The sequence below is a fragment of the Callorhinchus milii genome, unplaced genomic scaffold (assembly GCF_018977255.1).
Source record: "Callorhinchus milii isolate IMCB2004 unplaced genomic scaffold, IMCB_Cmil_1.0 Scaffold16, whole genome shotgun sequence".
In the NCBI taxonomy this organism is placed as follows: domain Eukaryota; kingdom Metazoa; phylum Chordata; class Chondrichthyes; order Chimaeriformes; family Callorhinchidae; genus Callorhinchus; species Callorhinchus milii.
The window spans coordinates 9,121,662-9,141,092 of record NW_024704757.1 but is presented as its reverse complement, the minus strand read 5'-3'; the positions used below and the strand labels follow the sequence as shown (position 1 = coordinate 9,141,092).

General features: G+C 43.0%; 1 protein-coding gene across 1 annotated transcript; it reads left to right on the top strand.

Moving 5' to 3' along the window:
- The first annotated feature begins 1,684 nt into the window (after positions 1–1,684).
- Positions 1,685–17,840, top strand: daglb (diacylglycerol lipase, beta). The gene is made up of 15 exons (XM_007893582.2): positions 1,685–1,798; positions 4,259–4,410; positions 5,227–5,401; positions 7,727–7,982; positions 8,152–8,274; positions 8,812–8,945; positions 9,191–9,317; positions 9,577–9,660; positions 10,653–10,730; positions 12,067–12,147; positions 13,722–13,849; positions 14,795–14,863; positions 14,956–15,028; positions 15,655–15,908; positions 16,856–17,840. The coding sequence occupies exons 1-15, from the start codon at positions 1,704–1,706 to the stop codon at positions 17,037–17,039; spliced, it is 2,013 nt and encodes a 670-aa protein (XP_007891773.1). The 5' UTR covers positions 1,685–1,703; the 3' UTR covers positions 17,040–17,840.
- Positions 17,841–19,431: the final 1,591 nt, after the last annotated feature.

Genomic DNA, 19,431 nt, shown 5'->3' with positions numbered 1-19,431 from the left:
CTTCCCATTTGCCGCATCCTTGAACCTTGTATAATTGACTACGACTTGTCCATAGATGTTTTATAGCTGATTTGTAAGGTGAACCTATTGAAACTTACAGGTTGTATTAAAAAGACATGTTCAATGCATTTGAAGTATAACGTTCACATTAACTCATCCTGCAGTGGTCTTCGGTTTTACTGAATATGCATTGATCCTGGACTCTTAAGAATTCTTAGTCCGTTAAGCTTTGGATCTACACAGAACCATCTTAGTTGCAGAATAAACACGATACCAATTTACCAACTCACAGCAAAACACAGGAATAGTTAATTTGCCTTTTGGAGGCATTTTGAAGCAGGTTTAATATACAAAGAATTCTTGCAATATAGCTAAACCAAGGTTAAAACATTTACGATAAAATGCATTCAGTAAACTCCTCCATCTTCACTCTTCTTATTTTGAAACAAAAAGTGCAAAGTCTTGGATCACAAAGACATTTTGTCATTAAATTGTCCATTAATCAGAAAAGACTAAATTCTTTAGTGTCAAAAAGAAACAAAAAAATTAAAGAAACCAAAAGAAATAGTGAACAATGTAAAATTCAATGTAATTAATATCTCCTAATGTGTACATTAGCCCTACTCTTTGTAACTGTGTTATATAACTCTTAGGTGAGTGAGATGCAAGAAATTCCAAGATTCAATCTTTTGATCACGAGAGCTGTTGTTTCTGCAAGATTGTTTCTCCTGTGTTACTTTCTGTGCATATTGGCTGAGGACAGAATCAGGCTGGACTGCTCCCCATCCTGGCTAAATAGATTTTTGCACCCAAATATACAGTCAATTCACTTTACAGTCTATTCTGTGAAGCGCTTTGAGACATCGAGAAGATGTGAAAAGCGCCATATGAAATACAAGGATTATTATTCACTAAGTGACTGAAGCTGTGGACAGAATGGCTGATGCATTGTAACTGAGCAGAAACTCAAATGCACAAGAGAGCTACAAACACAAAAACACAACTACTCATCTTCACAGATCTTTATTGGAGCTTCATCACTTTGGGTAGTTTAATCAAACACGAAAAGAACATTAGCTGCACAGAATAAAGAGCTGCGTACTTGTGTGTGTGTGGGTGTGTGTGTTTTTTTTTAAAAAAAAGAAAACCATAAAACCACGAAAAGCCCAAACTGAATGGATGTGGAGAGAGAGAGAGATAGAGAAAAAAAACCTTTCAAATGCACAGATCTGTGGTTGGGAACTTTCTTGGATCAGTTGAGGGTTCATTCGAAAGGGAAATGGACAAAGCATTTGGGCAACAACAACAACAACAAAAAACACACATTTAAGGCACGAGAGCGAGAAAATAAAACGAATCATAAAAGATACCCACAAGGTAAGAATTGTTTTTTTTTGCACCCTGAGTGGATCTGCTTCCCTCTGCCTCATTGGGGGGGAGAGGAGAGGAGAGGAGGAGGAGGAGGAGAGGTGTCACAGGGCGGAACCTTTGAGCGGGGACTGCGCGGTTGCGTCGGGCTGTTATTGCCGCGGGCACCACAGGGAGAGGGAGCGGGGGGAGGAGCAGGAGGTGGGCCGCTGATATGGCTCCGCCAGCCCCAGCTCGGAGCTCGTCACTCGGTGCCCCGCGGGCCGCCGTGTAACCTGCTATTCCCCCCCCGTCGGCTCGGCTCGGCTCTCGGGTGGGGGGGGGAAGCCGGCGCCATGCCGGGGCTGGTGGTGTTCGGGCGGCGCTGGGCCCTGGCGAGCGACGACCTGGTCTTCCCCGGAGCCTTCGAGCTGCTGATCAGGGTCGGGTGGTGAGTGAGCGGAGGGGCCTCGTCTGATCAAAATTAGCTCTTTTTAAGTTAACGCCAATGATTAACGAGAGCGCCTCACAGGAAAGTGACCGGTTGTGGTTTCGTAGGTGAAGCGCCGCAGCCCAACCCCCAGCCCCGCAAACGGCTATTGGGAGTCAGTGGCCCGATTTTATTTGGTTCTGTTCTGACCAAAGATGGTGGTGGACCCCCTCCTCCTCCACCTCCTCCTCCTCCACCTCTCCCCCAAACGTTGCCTCACTTTCCTTTCTTCTCCGCAGATGTGGGCGCGGTTCGCAGCCACTTCTGTTTTATCGTTCCTTTTCTTTTCGGATTTCCGGCCCATCTGCAGTCGTTCTCGCCTTTTTCTTTCCTTATTTATGGCGGCGTTGTCGTTGTTGTTGTTGTTGGTCGTCGGCGTCGTTGTTGTCGGTCGCCGGCGTCGGCGTTGTTGACCGGGACGGCCAGGGGGTGAGGAGCTCCCTTCTCTTTTCAAATGACACCGTGAGGGGGGGGTTCCCTTGACGTCCGACCTGAAACCGGCAGACGGGACCTCGGCTTATAACGTCTCATCCAAAGGACGGCAGCTCCCACCGTGCAGCGCGTTGTCGTGTCAGTTTGGGCTGCGTTCCGGTCTGACGTGTTGTAAGAGTAACCAGGAGTAAAAAAAAAACTCTGTGAATTAACGATAAATCGTGGGTTGGTGCTGTACTCCTTTAGCGAGTCCAACCCCTCCCTTAGCCAGATTTGCCTATAGATATAGTTACTGTTACTTACTTTTACTCAAGCCAAGCGAAGTCATTTGAGATTTTATATATCAAATGCAGGGACTATTATTAAATCGAGACCCTGTTCGGGGCAGCGTTAATGCTGCTTCGAGCGAAGTTCAGACCCTGGAAGGGAAGAGCGAGAGAGAGAGATCCGTGGCTTGAATTCTGGTTTTGGGGAAAAATCATTACAATGAGCAATGCCTCCCCATTGTGAATTGCAGGAATGGGCAGGAGGCAAATTTCTATGGTTGAAGCCTGAATTATATTTTAGAAACCTGTACAAAAACTCAACAAAAACAAAAGCTGTTGCAATGGAGTCAGTCCGGCTCAGTTCTTCGCACTCTCCTGTGAGTTGAAGTCTCATGTTGGGCGCTTGAACTTGTGGGTAGGATAACACTCCAATGTGTTGCTGGGGGAGATGCTGTACTTCAGATCAAATGTTAAACTGCGGTCCTGTTAGACATTAAATTCATGGCTATTTTGGCACAATGCTATGCAAACATTGGCTGCTCGGTTTGCATACAAATATAGTATTTACACAGAAACCTCCCATGAAATGCTTTAAGATGTCTCAACTTAATGAGGCACTACATCAAATGCAATAAGTATTTTTATAAGGCCAGAGGAGAGGCTTCCCTGTACCAGAAACAGTAAAACTATACTGTATTACTTTAATTGTTTGCTACGTAATTTTCTTGAAATTGTGGATTGAGCGCTGTGAGGTGATGTAAGTGTTTTTCTTGTGAGGCTTTTCCTGTTGAATCAAACTTTGGATTGATTTGGAACCTTTGCTCGTCTTGCTATTACAATAAGATAGTATATTATATTAAGATCCTCTTGATCCACAGTTGATCAACAGCTCTAAATTAGTTATGATTTTTGCTCTTGATTACTGTACACCACCATCTGCTGGACAATCCATATACATGGATATAAGCATAGCATTGGCCTGGCTGTTACGCCTCAATAGTTGAATAGCTTACCAGTAATCGCTACAAAGACTCAGCCAGAACAGGTACATGTCCACAACAGCGGTGAACCCGACCTCAGCACCTCCTGGAGGAGAGGGCCCAAAGCATGATTGGGTAAAGGGCTTCTGTATCTGCGTGCAAAGTGCACCTGATAGAGCTGCAAATTGAAGGAAGAAGTAGGGTGTGAGTGAGGTAGGGTGAGGTGGCATTACAAAATAGGACTGGCCAGGAAAACCAATATTTTCTTCCGGTCCTCACTTTATCTGTGTTGTTTAATTTGATCGCTCTTGCATGATAATAGTTCTTGTGTTTGATAAAGTGCTTTATCGCATCAAAACATCTTGAAACAGTTCACACATGAGTTACTTTTGAGATGTTTAGGCAAACACCTCAGAAGGACCAAGTACTGGCTTTCTGAAATAAAAGCGGAAAGTGCTGAAAATGTATAACAGGTGAAAAGATAGGATAATTTTATGGAGGCAGCCTTTCAGCAGAGCATTATCTGATCGTGGAATCAAAGAGGTTAGAAATATATATTCAAACTGATTGGTTTAACAATAGGACTGTGGAACAGTACTTTTATATTGGTTTGAGAGGGTCTGTTGCACTCTTTCTGTGAGCCAAATATAAAGCCAACGTAGTTGTATTGGCATGTGCTCCTTGTATACCTGCTGTTCTAACCTTTTGAAAAAATGGCTAACTTTTGTCTGTTCCTTTTCTAGGTGGATTGGGATCCTAGTTTTCTACTTCACTTATAAAGAGCAGTTTGAATGTAAAGGAGGAGAGCAACTCCGCAACTATCTTCTTGTCTTAATGGTGCTTCTGGCTGGGATCATCCTCAATTCATGTATAATTGTTGGTGTTAGTATGCAAGGTAAATACCAGAAGTTGTGTTTTTGACTGCAATGTATCACCTTGCCCAGCAGCCAGTGAGCTGCTATTCTGTGTAACAAGACTATAGATTATATGTATTTATTCTGATGTTTAATCTTTTTAATTCCCAGGAACATGTCTAATACCTCCTGTGCTGATTGTTTGTCCTGTATATCTCTCAAACCTTTACAAAGTTAAGAATTGCATTTTTTTAATCCTCATTTTGACGCTAAAAGATCTTTCAGCATCAACCAAAATTGGGGAACAGCACCCCCACTTAACTACTCATCTGAAAAATGGTACCTCCAACAATACAGTTTATCATTTGTTATGCTTTAAGAGTTTCCCCTGTATTCTCACCCAGTGGTTGTTAGTTATCTCTGCAAACTGGCATACAGGGGTCTGTGAATGGGATTAGTTTATCCATCTATAACCCTGAGCAGTAACCATACACTTGAACAGTATGAAGCACTGACATCTTTCACGGTGATTGTCAGACGCTTAGGGATTTGGGCTTCACGGGGTTGAGGAGATATCAGCACATGGAAGTCTCTCATTGATGAGCCAGACTGGTGATTGTGGAGCCAAATGAGAGATTCCAGTACGTATCCTCACCATTTTTTTTGTTTTACACATCATCCTGTTTTTGTCAAAGACAGAGAGAAACTGCTGCTCCCAAGTCTGATGTGTGACTCACTGAGCCAGTCACAGTATAAATATAATTTGTCATACACAATAGTTGGAGTGGAAGAATATTGGACACTTAATAATTTGTTGCACATTGTTCATGACTATATTTATTTGGGTCTCTTTGCAGGTACTATCACTAACCCAGGCCCAAGGCGGGCGATCCCCACACTGATTTATATTCGTGCCATTCTCTACTTGCCTGAGGTCATTTGGGGAATTCTGGGTATCATCTGGGTTAGTGATGAAAGCTTGGACTGTTCATCTACTTTGATTGTTGGTGTTATCCTAGCCATCGTTGTCAGGTGAGTGAGTAACGTTTAAGTTAAAGCACAGAGACTACTAACTCTCTTGCCTGTCTGTTCAAGACTCACAATTGGACTTGAGCTCACAGTCCAGGCTGACACTGTAACAACGACAAAATTACATTTGTACAGCACCTTTCCCGTCGGGAGGACACCCCAAGGTGCTGGACAATCAGTGTTTTGGACCCGAGCTGTGGATTGGGATCAGGGAGGGTGGAGAGTAGGGGGTGAAGGTGGGTGATTGAAGGCATGGTTGAAGAGGAAGGTTTTGAGACAGGTCTTGAAGGAGGCGAGGGAGAGGTCGAGGCGGATGGACTGTGGGATGGAGTTCCAGAGGGTGGGGGCAGAGTGGCCGAAGGCCTGCCTGCCAATGTGGGGTGGGTGGGATGGGGACGTGAAGCAGGCCGGAGCTCTCTGAGCGGAGGGAGCGGGAAGTTTGGTAGGGGGTTAGGAGGTCACAGAGGTAGGGGGAAGCTAGGCCATGGAGGGCTTTGAAGATGAGCACCAGGATTTTGAACTGTATCCTCTGTGTGATGGGAAGCCAGTGGAGTCCGGCGAGGATGGGGGTGATAGGATTGCGGAGCCTGGTGTGGGAGAGGACACGGGCTGCAGAGTTCTGGATGATCTGCAGCCTATGGAGGGAGGAGTTGGGGAGGCCAACAAGCAGGGAGTTTGTGTAGTCGAGCCTGGATGTTATGAATGAGTGTATGAGAGTATTGGCGGCCTGTGGTGTGAGACAGTGGTGGAGCTGGGCGATGTTGCGGAGGTGGGGGAAGGCAGAGCGGGTCGTGGCATGGATGTGGGGTAGAAAGGATAGTTGAGGGTCAAACAAGACCCCAAGGTTCCGGACTGGCTCAGTGAGGTGGAGTGTGTATCCTTGGATGGTGATGCTGTCAGCGCCTGAGGTGTGGAGGCGCTGACGGGAGCCAATCAGGAGAGCCTCGGTCTTGTTGACGTTCAACTGTAGAAAGTTAGCTCTCATCCAGGACTTGATGTCCGACAGACATTCTGTCAGCGCAGCAGTAGTCCTGGAGTCAAGGGTGGAGGCAGAGAGGTACAGTTGGATGTCATCCGCATACATGTGGAAATTGACCCCATGTCTGCGGATGATGTTGCCAAGAGGGAGCATATAGATATTGAAGAGGAGGGGGCCAAGGCAGAGCCCTGAGGAACGCCGCACGAGATGGTGCGGAGACTAGAGGAGAAACCGTTTGTGGAGATGAAGTGGAGGTGATATGAGAGGTACGATCTGAACCAGTCAAGGACAGAACCATGAAGGTTGAGGTGAGAGGAGAGGCGGTGGATGAGGATAAAGTGATCAACGGTATTGAAGGCAGCAGAGTGGTCAAGGAAGACGAGGAGGCAGAGGGAGCCCTGGTCACAGATGGAACTTTATATGCAACATGTGACTCGTGGAGTCCTGTAGCTCAGTGTCAGAGGGCTCACCTCGCAAGCGACAGAAATCTGGGTTAGATTCCTGGCAAGGCGAAACCTTGGGAAAGTTTCCTTACTCCACATGCCTGATAATAGTCCCTCAAAAAAAACAATTAATAAATTGGTCACTTCAATCCACGACTGCTTGTGGGACACTGTTGTGCGCAATTGCCTGCCGTGTTTCGTCTACGAATATATTGTCAATTCACTTTGCAGTATATTCTGTGAAACGCTTTGAGTCGTCCCAAAGACGTGGTAAGGCGCTATATCAAATGCAACGATTATTATTTATTATACAGAGGTACTAAAATAAATCTCTATTTTACTTGATGCTAAATGATTCGATGACTATTCGAAAGAGAAGGGTTTCCTCCTGGTGAATAATTCTGCTCTTGGTGAATAATTCTTTTCTGGTTAATTCGTCTGTGGAAATTTTCTGGCACAAAATACTGCAACTATACTTGACAGTACTTACCAGTAAAGTGCTTTGAGCTGTTGACATGAAAAGGTGCTGTAAAATAATCACCAGTTGGCCAATTCATCAGGAGAAACTCCCTTCTCTTTTCCAATAGCGTCTCAGTGCTTTGAGTCTTCCTTCCAATGTGAAAGGAGTGTGTGTGTGTGTATATATATATAGATTTTGTATTATGCCAGCTAATCAACTTGCCTTTTGAAGCTTTATTGGGGGGGGAAGGGGGGAGCGATATTGAAGAAACTCCCAACTTTCACCTGGTTAAATGTTCAATTTATTGTATTGAGGTTGAATGAGTGGAAATGCTGGTGGAAGATTAGGAACTGGACAGACAGAAACAAACGACAATGTAAGAGAATTGCTTTATAGATTCATTTAAAGTAAGGTTTATGCTGACTTGGGACTCTGTGTTTGCACAGCTGGATTATCTTATTTTTCACCCTGGTTGCTGTGTTGGTCGTCTTCGATCCTCTGGGCAAACCAAAGAAATTCGAATACTATCTGAACCACAACTTGGAGAGCAGTGAGTCGGATCAGTTGCTGTACAAGGCCAGGACGGTGGCTGCCCGGGTCTGGGAGCACAGGCTGAAGCTGTTGTGCTGTTGTATTATGCAGGATGACGAGGTCCGAACTGCCTTTTCCAGCCTGGGGGAACTCTTCGGTGGATTTTTTATGGTATGTTGTATAAACTTCTGTGCACTGCTGCAGCTAGATTGAGTCAGATTGAGCTTTGCCCACAGAAGTACAAACCAAACTTTACACTTGATAAATTGCACCTTGATCACTCTCATGTCATCCATTGAAATGATTGACTGTTCTTCCATTTCCCTTGAAATGTCTCCAGGACACAGACCTGGTGCCCAGTGACATAGCAGCTGGGTTGTCACTTCTTCACCAAGAGCAGGACAAGATAGAACAAACCCGGGAGCCTGAGGTGGTCTGTCATAACCCGGCAGTGGCTACAGTGGTGAGTTCATGAATAAGACGGCAGTCTCCTCTTAAACTACAAGCAGCTTTTTACATAAGTAACCTATTCAACATCAGGGTCCATGTCAAATTTCAGACACAATATAATTTGCAGATATTTGGTCAGCCTGAGTATAATTGTACGTCTTTAACAATAGGAGAGATCGATGGGCTTTTTATACTGAAGGAAAATTGGTTATTCATCATACTAAGGAGAAAAATGTGCCCATGTGACTATGAAATCCACTGTAGTGAAGGATGTTGCCCAGTACTGAAGGGTGGTAGTGAGAATGTACTGGCCACAGTCATTGCTGACAGTTTGGAATAGCCCGGGTTTGATACATTAACATTAAAGATGTTAATCACAGCCAAACACTCTGCGAACGCACGCCATCCTGAGGAACAATACCCCATCTTCGTGGAAAAGCAGGAAGTAAATCAGAAAGCAAACCCGTGACAATTTACTTTGTATTTTCAGCAAGCCGAAGGCTGACATGTGGGCTGTGTAGCTTGTAAACGATATCTGTTCTTTTTGCAGCCTGAGGAGCTGGATATGGAGTTGGACAACGCAGCTCACTATATGCTGTTTGCGGTGGCAGCCTATGGCTGGCCCATCTACGTCTTTACTAACCCGTTAACTGGATTCTGTAACCTCAGCCGTGATTGTCGTTGGTAAGTTCTACACTTTTTATATTTAAAAATAAAAGCCCATTATCCAAAAGAGTATCTTCTTACAGTGTGTGTGGGTCAATTTGCGGGTTGGGTTAACAAGACCACAAACGGACTTTGTGGTTTGCGTTAACCAGGGAGGGAGGGAGGACATTACTATAAAGAGATGTGCAGCGACTGTATTAAACTTGCCGAACGGTCAGAAACATCTGGTGCCTCTAAGCTTGACATTGAACTAATCTCCTCAGTTGCATAAGCCCAGCAGCCGAGTCTGACATCGTCGGTGGTGATCACCTTGGCTGCCATTTGACGTCCATGATTAAAATCACAGGGTTACAGTACCGGGACTTCATTCATATAAGCTTTCACAACAAGGTAAGAGCAAGAGAAACTAGGCCAGCCACTGGATTACAATTCCTGGTACAAGTTATTCTTGCTGTAAATCTCCTTCTACTTCTATATCCCTATAATCTAATTGTTGATCGTCTATTGTTGAGGTATGATTTGTTTGCTCGGAAAAGTGAGGTGTCTTTATCAGTGGCCAAGATGCTGCAATCTCCTGTTATAAAACATGCTCATTTTGTTTCCTCTCTCCCACCCACCCCCACCCACCCCCGCATCTCTGCGCACTCAGATTTATGAAATTCCATTCTATGTGGCCCTGGATCATAAAACTGAGGCTGTGCTGGTGGCTGTTCGAGGAACTCTTTCGCTTCGGGTGAGTTTTCATATGATTATTACGATTATAATTATTATTTATTATAATATATACTATAATATAAAGAGCGTCGTTGATCATCTTAAAGCGCTTCACAGGATCCAGTGTATAGCGACTATGGATTTGTAGATGAACACGGCAGTTAGTTTGCACATACCAACGTCCCACTAACAGCCATGTTCTTTCCACTCATGCCATGGAATCTTCAAGGGACCCCTCAGTTTAATGGTTCATCTGAAGGTGTGGGGAGAGAGGCAGAACGTTTTGACTTGGCGTGGGTGTCGCCAACTGAGCTAAAGTGACTTAAATTTACTTTTAAGAGGTGTAGAAGTACTGTCCCAGAACTGTTCTGTTCACGGTTACGAATAGTGTTGATCCCAGAATCTTGACTTGGTGCTCCCAATGAATCGTTTTTGTTTGAACTTTCATTGTTTGCCTTTTGCAGAATATCAAATGCAAGGTTTATTATATGATTATGTTTACAAATGTTGATCCATCTGATTTCAGCCACAAGGCTGCGCTGTGCAGAAACCTGACACAGTGCTGCATTGTTGCTGTTGAGCTTCTCTCCAGTTACCCTAATGACAAGAATCTGTTACTGCAGCAACACAGTGACATTTAAAGGATATCATTAGCTAAGATAAGTTCTGTATTTAACGGATCTGTTAACAGAGGACTTACAGAGGTCTTCACAATTCTGATAGGTTTGAGGATAAATGGTGAAAAATACGTGAGGGCTATAAGTTCAGGATTGTCACTCGAAGTTGGAAGAAATTAATTTGTACTGTTAGAACTTGCTTATTGAAAGTGAGACCTTTAATAGGGAATTGGATAAACGTTAAAGAGGAATAATGTACATGGCAGGAAGAAGCTTGTGGAGCCTATGGTTCCACCTGAAAGAGAACGACAGACTAAAGTTTATTGTTACCATTTTGCTAAAATGTTTATTTTCTAAGTTCCTGGCATCATTATAGTGAATGTATTACCTGCAGGATGTTTTGACGGACTTATCCACAGAATGTGAAAATTTGAACATAGATGGTATGTCAGAAGGATGCTTTGCACATAAGGTAAGTAGGTGTTGGCTTTAGCTGTAATTACTATACCAAAAATTACCCAGTTCCTTTTAACCTAAGCTTGAAATTGCACAGGACATTTTCTCATGGACCGGGTAGAAAAATGAAAGTCTATATTGGAATCTGCAAAACTACTTGAACCTGTGTGTGTAGTATGAGCTCAGGTGAAATATTTAACCAACCACAATGGATTTTTCTTTTTTTGTTCTATGGTAATACGTTTAAACTGCTTATCTAGGTGAAGTGAGCACTTGTTCAATTACAAATGTTATTTCTGAGGGGTGTAATTCACTCTCTGTGTCCTGGGTTTTACTTTTCATTAAGGATGGCAAATCTCTCATTGAAAATAATCCCCTCTCCCCCCCACAAACAAACACGCGCACACTGTTATACAGTTTGATTTTTTTCAGTTGAAAAAGAAATTTAGAAAAGTGCATGTTTTTAGTGCACGTAAGAATTCATACTCGGCTGTAATTTTATGTGCCTCTGATTTGCTTTGAAAGAGTTCGGTGAGATTTCAATAGTGTTATGTCTGTTTCTACGGCTGCTGGGTTCTACCTAGATCAGCAGGAATCCGGCAGGAGCTTAAAACTTTCAATGTAAACTGATGATGCAATCTCTTGATGGCTGTGCTGTAGCGCTGAGTGCCACTATCTATTCCCCAGGAAACCAAACCATTCTGTTGCTTCCAAATTTAAACCATTTTGAGCCTTTGTTCAAACCCTGCTGACTGACCAAACCAGAGGCTGATTTGATTCCCAGTTAGTTGTGCCGAGTTAGCTGATTTTAGATAGAGCGACAGATGGTAGAAGCTTTAGGCACTGAGCTAGGGAGGGGGGAAAGCATCCATAATTCCAGCTCTCCCTTTCACTCACCCCCCCCCCCCCCCCAACACACATTGGAATGTGTATGTCAGTGTCTGGTGAAAACTGGATTGAGCTCTAATTCCCCACCACCAGTCTACAACAACAACAACTTGTACTTACATAGCGCCTTTCACGCAGGGTAGCGTCTCAGGGGACTTAAAAACTGTCTGCCAATACCTTGGCTCACAAATGAACATTAGCTACCTGGACAAGCTCCCACTGGTTCTCTAAGTGCCCACAGAACTCAACCGTAGCATCTCTTTAAAAAAAAAGGAGTGCCTCTTTCTACCCTTTTCCCACAGTGTACACAACATGCTGAGTGTCAGTGTAGCTAGGGATTAAATACTTTTTCTGGTTTACATAGTTTAAAAACTTAAATGGCTTGCATAGTTTAAAAACTACTGAGCAGATGAACTGGTTATATTACAATGTACAGGAATAATGTTCTACTTTTTTTTCTCAAGGGGATTTTACACGCAGCCAGTTATATCTACAGGAAACTGGTTACTGATGGAATTCTCAGCCAAGCCTTTGTTATCGCTCCTGTAAGTCTTTATGATCTTTAACTCTTTTTTTAAACCATAAAAACCCTTATGCGATCCTGTATTAAAAAATGCTGCAATTTAAACAGAAGCTGGTGAGGAACTTTGGGGCTACATCCTTGTCTGCAAAAGCATAGCCTTAAGGGGACAGGAATTGTTTACTGGAGAAAGCTGGTACAGCACAACCAAGGAAATCTATTACAATTACAAATTCCTGTTACTGTACTGTACTCCTGGTAGAAAGTCCAGGTGTAATCCCTGGCTCAAAAACTCATAAATGTACAGAGAACTGCTCTTCCCTGAAAGTTTATAATGCTAATTTGTACTTAGTAATGGGCAGCGCATTGAATAGGTTTCTGAGAAGTGTTATTAGGGTTAAAACCCACAAACTACAGGTGACATATTTTGTCAAATAGCACAGATGGTTAAAAGAATTCATGTGTTTTTTGGTCATTCTATATTCTTAGTACAACAAAGAATGGGAGGATCATTCTGTCCTTTAGATTTAGTTGCTGCAAAGCACCAGGGTATTAGTTATTTTGTACAAGCACAACATCATGTCTGAATTTTCTAATGTTTTGTTTCAAGTTTCCCCCTTGCCAATTGGTGCTGTTTAAATTTGCTATCTGACAGTTTCAATGTTAGCAGCGTTGCTTGGAAGATTATTTGCTGTGTTTCATTTACTGATTTAAGAATATTCGAATTCAACATCTTCGTCCTCACTTTCAAGGCCATCCATGGTTTTGCCCCCTCCTACCTCTCTGACCTGCTGACTCCCTAACCAACCTGCCCGCTCCCTCCGTTCATCGGGCTCCAGCCTGCTCCATGTCTCCCGCTCGACCCGCTCTACCTCTCTGCCCCCACACTCTGGAACTCCATCCCACGGTCCCTTTGCCTCGCTTCCTCCCTTGCCTCCTTCAAGGCCGATTTCGAGACCAGCCTCTTCGATTGTGCCTTTAGTCGCCCTCCCAACTCTCTGCCTTCCCTCACCCTCCCCTATCCCTCCCCCATGCTTGGGTCCTGACCCCTGACTGTCCAGCGCCTTGGGATGTCCTCCCGACGTGAAAGGCTCTCTATAAATGTAACTTTGTTGTTGTTGTTGTATTGCTCTGCTCCAGTATTCTCTATGCAGGCTTTTTCACAACTCATTAGCCCTTCGGGTTGGGTTGATGAATCACTTTGCGTGAACAACATTTAAGCAAATTCCGATTCCTGGAGGTGCTGCGAGGCTTGTTCAGGCTGGCTGACCCTCCCTTTTCCTCAGCATGCATTTGTGAATGTAGTTTTTTTTCTAGCAAATTCAATTTCTGAGGCTCCAAAAGTCAGAGTCTATTAGACACAATTCACTCTAAATCCCCCCTCATTTTCATTTGTGCCAGGAATGTAAAATGATCACAAAAAACAAAATGAATTCTTTAACCGTTGGTGCTGTTTGACAGATTGCTATCTTGACAGTTTGAATGTTCAATTTACTTATTCAGCCTCATTAGCAGTGTTGCTAGATCTCCAGCAAATGTTTTGAAAGGTATTCATTTAAGAACTTGTGCAGTGAATTACACTCCTTTTTCCTCCTCCAGGAGTATAAACTTGTTGTAACTGGACACAGCCTGGGGGCAGGCGCTGCCACAATCCTTGCTATAATGCTTCACAAATCTTATCCAGGGCTCAAATGCTACGCATTCTCTCCACCAGGAGGGTTACTGAGGTGAGAGAGGTAGAGCAATGAAACGTTTGCACTTACTATATTCATTAAAACTTTGCCTGTTTATGCCTTGATAAGTGCATTGTGTTAACATCTCGGGGGGTGGGGTGTTGAGGGCTGAGATTGAGTTGAGAAGGTTCAGGATTCAATTCCCAGTACATCCCATTTGCTGAGGAGAGGAGTTGCATTTTGCACACAGATTAGCTGCATTTACCACGACTGACATTGATCTCATTAAAGAAATGGAGTTAGCCAGCAATGATCCAGTAATTGGTACATTCTGATAAATTACTCCTTGACATATGCACAGCTCTTTACCCTGCATGTAATTCAGTCTTGAAGAATATTTTACAGTACACCAGGCCTCTTGACCATATTGTGTGTTAGCCTGGCACACTCTCACCTCTGAGTCAGAAGGTTGTGGGTTCAAGCCCACGTTGGAACTTTACATAGTCTCAGATGACACTCCAATGCAGTGCTGCGGGGTGTTGCATTGTCGGAGGTGCCGTCTTTTGGATGAGACATTGAACCCAAGTCCCAACTACCAGTTCAGGTGAATGTTAAAGATGTTAATGATAAATTGTTTACCGAGATGTAATGTGCTCATTGACGCCAAGACCACTGCTGTCCTGACAGAATGTGTGTCGGACATCAAGTTCTGGATGAGAGCTAACTTTCTTCAGTTGAACATCAACAAGACCGAGGCTCTCCTGATTGGCTCCCGTCAAGACCCTCCGTTGACCGTGCTTTTGATCTCCCTGCTCCCCACCGCCCGCCCCTCACCCTCCTGATCCCGACCCCCAGCTCGAGTCTGAAGCTCTTGTCTGTCCAGGGCCTTGGGATATCCTCCCGACGTGAAAGGCGCTATACAAATATAATTTTGTTGTTGCTGTTGCTTAGTATGCTATACTAAGGAAACCTAACCATTTTAAATTCTCTCTTCTCCAGCAAGACTTTGGCTGATTACACCAAAGATTTTATCATATCGGTGATTGTGGGAAAGGATTTTGTCCCAAGGTTGGTGGAAACCCTGTACAGTTTAAGCTTTTATTCCTGTATGATAATGATGATAGTGTATATAATATTCCTGTTTACTGTGTCGTTCGCAGGCTAAGCCTTTGCAACATGGAAGATTTGAAAAGAAGAATACTAAGAATAGTTGCCAATTGCAATAGGCCTAAGGTAGGAAACTATTCTGCACAGGACAATGCAATGACTTGTTTAATGACACTTCTGAAAACAATGGGCATGTTTTATCTACAGAACAGCAAGGTTTAGTTCAGGGCTAGCGTATAAATACATAATGGAGAGCACCGGAATATTCAGTCTATGAAGGATATTGTCCTATCTTGACTGCTGTAGAAGAAATGGTGGTTCCACAGTTTTATTGTGTATCTACTTAATATAGAGCCATTGCAGTGGTGCTAAATGAATTTTACACACATGGGGGTGAAAACATTGGTTAGATGGAGGCTATAGTTTTCTTGCACTGACCCAAAGGTAAGCATTGTAGTCTATTGCCTACTATTGTCAGTGTTGGTTATAGCAAACTACCCAGAAATAACAAGCCTTCTCTATGGCATATTTTGCCTTTGGTATTGGAGTCTTCTTCCAGGACACAGTCTTCTCTACCTCAGTAATAGAGGAAAGGAGAGGCAACATCAAAATAACCTGAAACAGTGTGTTCTTGCTGAAGACCTGCAAGGCTTATGTACAGAATGCTGAGAGATGGGTATGTGGGTTGGGACACACACACACACATTTGAATAACCTGCCAGCTTTTTAGCCATCCTGTTTTACCTCTTCAGTATCAGATTCTCCTGAGAGGATGTTGGTATGAAATATTCGGTGGAGATCCAGACAACTTCCCCACTGAAATGGAGAGTAGGAGGCAGGAGACACTGACTCGCCCCCTTCTTGCAGACCATAGTCTCATGGGCCACCGTTCCTCCTCCTACAACAGCCTTCTTGATGGCTCGCCTCCAATTTCGCCATCCAAAAACTATCCTCTCTTCCTTCCGGGAAAGATCATTCATATCCAGGAGGATTACAATGTAGGAAGGTAATGTCTATAATTAAACTTCCTTTACAACCAATAATGTGAACTTTATGTAGCAATGTTGTAAATCTAAGAAGTAACTGGGAAAAGCAAAGACTGCAAAATCAATGGCAAGTTTATCCAGTGTGTAGACTTGAGAAGGTCCCAAGCTCGAAATTCTTCTCTGCTGAGTTAGCTGATCTCACTCATTTTGGCTAATGATTGAGGGGCCACTATTAGGTTCAGCGTCCCTGAACTAGGGAGGAAAATGTTAGCCAGTCTACCAGTTCCGGATTGATATACAGCGATCCTTCCTGGTTATGTATACAAGGGTCAGACAGAATCGGCAGCTGTAACACTCCCATATACCAAAATTACATTTGTATAGCGCCTTTCACGTTGGAGAACGTCCCAAGACGCTGCCTTATTGAGGCTCACTGACGAGGTATACATATGAATGGTGGGTACTTTAGAAATCTGTAAGAATATCGGTCTCGTTAAAGAAGAGTGATGCCCACTCAAGCCATCCAGGCACTAATCAGGGCAGTGACTGGTGGAGATAGGGAGGAGGAGGGGTGTGATAAGAGGAGTTTTATCATCAAAACTAAGTCCCATAGTGAAGTGGTTAGCACGCTCGCCTCACAAGGCTGGGCGAAACCTTAGGCATTTTTCCTTACTCCACACACCTCTGCAGTAGGGTGGGTATTCTAGTGAGACGAGATCAAATGTACTGAAGGGCCTTCTTTATCTAAACCTCTCTTGTGTAATATTAGTATTGCCACTTTTATAAGGTGAAAACTTATTGCAGATGAGATATGATCAAAATTGTATAATTTAGTAGAAGGGACAGGATGAACTGAACACCAGAGAGTGGAAAGTGTAGCATATTCTTTTGGAGACAGTTTTACAAAAAATTCCAGCTTGTCTCTGCAATTCATTTTAAACCCATTCGCTTTTCTTTTACCATTTAGCTTCTGCCGCCCTGAAATAAGGTACCGTGCAGTGTGGTCAGAGTCCTCAGCCTTCAACAGTATTCTCATCAGCCCCAAGATTATAAGTGATCACATGCCAGATATTGTACTTAAAGCCCTGACCAGCCTGACTCGAGAAGAACCATTTATCCTTTGTGCACCAGGTGGTGGATCCACGGTCTAGTTCTCAATGTTTGCTTTATCATTGAATCTGGAGACAACCAGCGCATTGACGAGCAAATTGTCTGTTCACCATTCTGTTTCACTAACTGTCCTGAGAAAGGGTTGAAATGCACAAATTGTACTATTCGTACATGTTCAGTCTACGGTAATCTATCTTTTGATGTCTGTTTGGTTAACTGCTCTCCGCACCATGTATTTATATTCTGCTGCAGTTTGGAAGAGAACAATTTTGTTATATAACTGCATTTTTCATATTATTGGGACTGGGATACTTTGTATTCCTTCTTGAAATGTTGCATAAATAGTGGGTGAATTTCATTTAAAGGCCTTCCCTCATTCATGGAGTCCTGAATGCATTTTTTTTGGTCAAAACTAAAAAAAAAACTAAGAAGTAAAACTATTTGTTTTAGTTTTAATGGATTTGATTGTATAACATTTGTAAATATAATGTAAGTTTGACTGAAATATAGATATTAGTAAGAACTGTTGCACTGGTTATTAATAGCTGATTTATACCTATATATATATTGCAATTTTTTTGGTATTCATTTTTCATCCTGCTTTGACTGGGGCATCAGCATCAGCCTGGATAACCTAACCTCGTCTGCAGTGCTGGTCCTGAGAGATTCCATCTCTCCCTTATAGATCTGCTCTTGCCAAGGGAAATCTCAGTGCAAAAGAATGTAACACAAGGGACGATTTGAAAGGTTCAAATCAGTGCATCAAAACAATATGCAAGCGGGCAGTTTGTTATATTATACTTCGGTGTACAGAAATAAAATTGGCTAAAAAACCCCACTAATTTCATTGCTTTGGAAGCTGATCTTGTGATTATATGTTGAAACATCAGAAGAAAAAAGTTCACTTTTAATATAGATGTTTAGACGATAACTGGAACGAAGATGCACACCAACCTCTACACACTGGTATGTTTCTTCTATTCCCCTCTAATTCCCCCCACCCATTCCTCCCCTAAAGATGTTTCATTATTTTTATTACCTCTCCAGTGCTGATACATATCCACAAGCATCCTGCCAGTGAAGGGCTAAAGTATTCAAATTCTGATGAATATTGCAAACAAGCCCGATCATGTCTTTGCATGATGTGTCGACAAGGATCTGTGGATGATTTTACTCTCCCTAACCTAAAGGTAATGAGATTAATTGGAGCACTTGCTTAACTGTTCCACAGCTGAGTTCCGCTTACTCATCACGGACCAGTGATTAAACCTGCTCTGACAAGGAAACAACCAGTTAGGGAAAATAGCCAAGAGTGTGACAGCATGGAGATTGGTGTCTGTAGTTTAAATATTAACCCAGCTGTTTTGCTGCCACACTTCAGTCTTTTATAAAGACAAGGATGTTTGGTGGGGAACTGAATTTTGTACTTGTATTATCCAATGAACGGTCCAAGTCAAGTAATGGCATGGTTTGCTGAAGGATGACTGTCTCCTGCCCTGCCTTATAATTTAGCTTAATACCATCTCTTGATTGCCATCTCCTGCATCAGAAAACCTAATAATAATCCTTGCATTTGATGTAGCACCTTTTCACATCTTCCAGACATCTCAAAGCGCTTCACAGAATATAATTTAAAGTGAATTGACTATGTTTTGTGGGTGAAACACAGCAGCCAATTGCAAACAGCAGTGTCCCACAAACAGTCATGGATTAAGTGACCAAATTATTATTATTTTTGAGAAGGGATTATTATCCCCAGACAAGCAATCCACCGATCAATTGACAGCCGGGTTCCTAATTACAGCTAGGTAGAGGCATATGGAGTAAGGAAACTTGCTGTGCGAGAATCAAGTCCAGGTCCTTTTGCTTACGAGGCAAGTGCTCTAACCACTGAGCCACAAGACTCCACAATGTACAGTATTTCTGGATCATACAGGTGTGGATAAATAGCTTGATTAAAACTAAATCATCGAGAGTTGTCAAGGAACAGTGGGGTTCAATTAGCTTGAGTGGCTAATTAAACAAAAATTGACAATGTACTTATGTTAAATAGAGCAATCAACCAAACCACTACCTGGCTGTGAGCTTGAGCTCCTCAACTGCTTTGTTCAACAAGCTGCTGGAGACACAAGAGTGATCTGCTTTCCTGAGGGTATGGGTGGATCAGTCTTTAATCCTAATATAGACTTAATTATAGAATGAACTTGCATTGTTATCAAATTAATCACAGACTTTACAGTCATAACTGAAGCTCAGTAATTCAGGGCAGAACACTTAAGTCCCACAAATAACCCTGAGTTCAATAATGAATTAATCTGGAGGATGACTGGTCAAAGCATCAGGAGGAAACCCCCTTCTCTTTTCAAAGTGTCATGGGATCTTTAATGTCCACTTGAAGAACAGGCAGACGGGGACTCCGATTTAACATTTCAT

Coding starts and splice junctions, on each gene's coding strand:
- daglb (XM_007893582.2), top strand. CDS start 1,704: ATGCCGGGGCTGGTGGTGTTCGGGCGGCGCTGGGCCCTGGCGAGCGAC. Junction 4,411..5,226: donor TGTTGGTGTTAGTATGCAAG/GTAAATACCAGA, acceptor GTCTCTTTGCAG/GTACTATCACTAACCCAGGC. Junction 9,318..9,576: donor ATATAAGCTTTCACAACAAG/GTAAGAGCAAGA, acceptor CTGCGCACTCAG/ATTTATGAAATTCCATTCTA.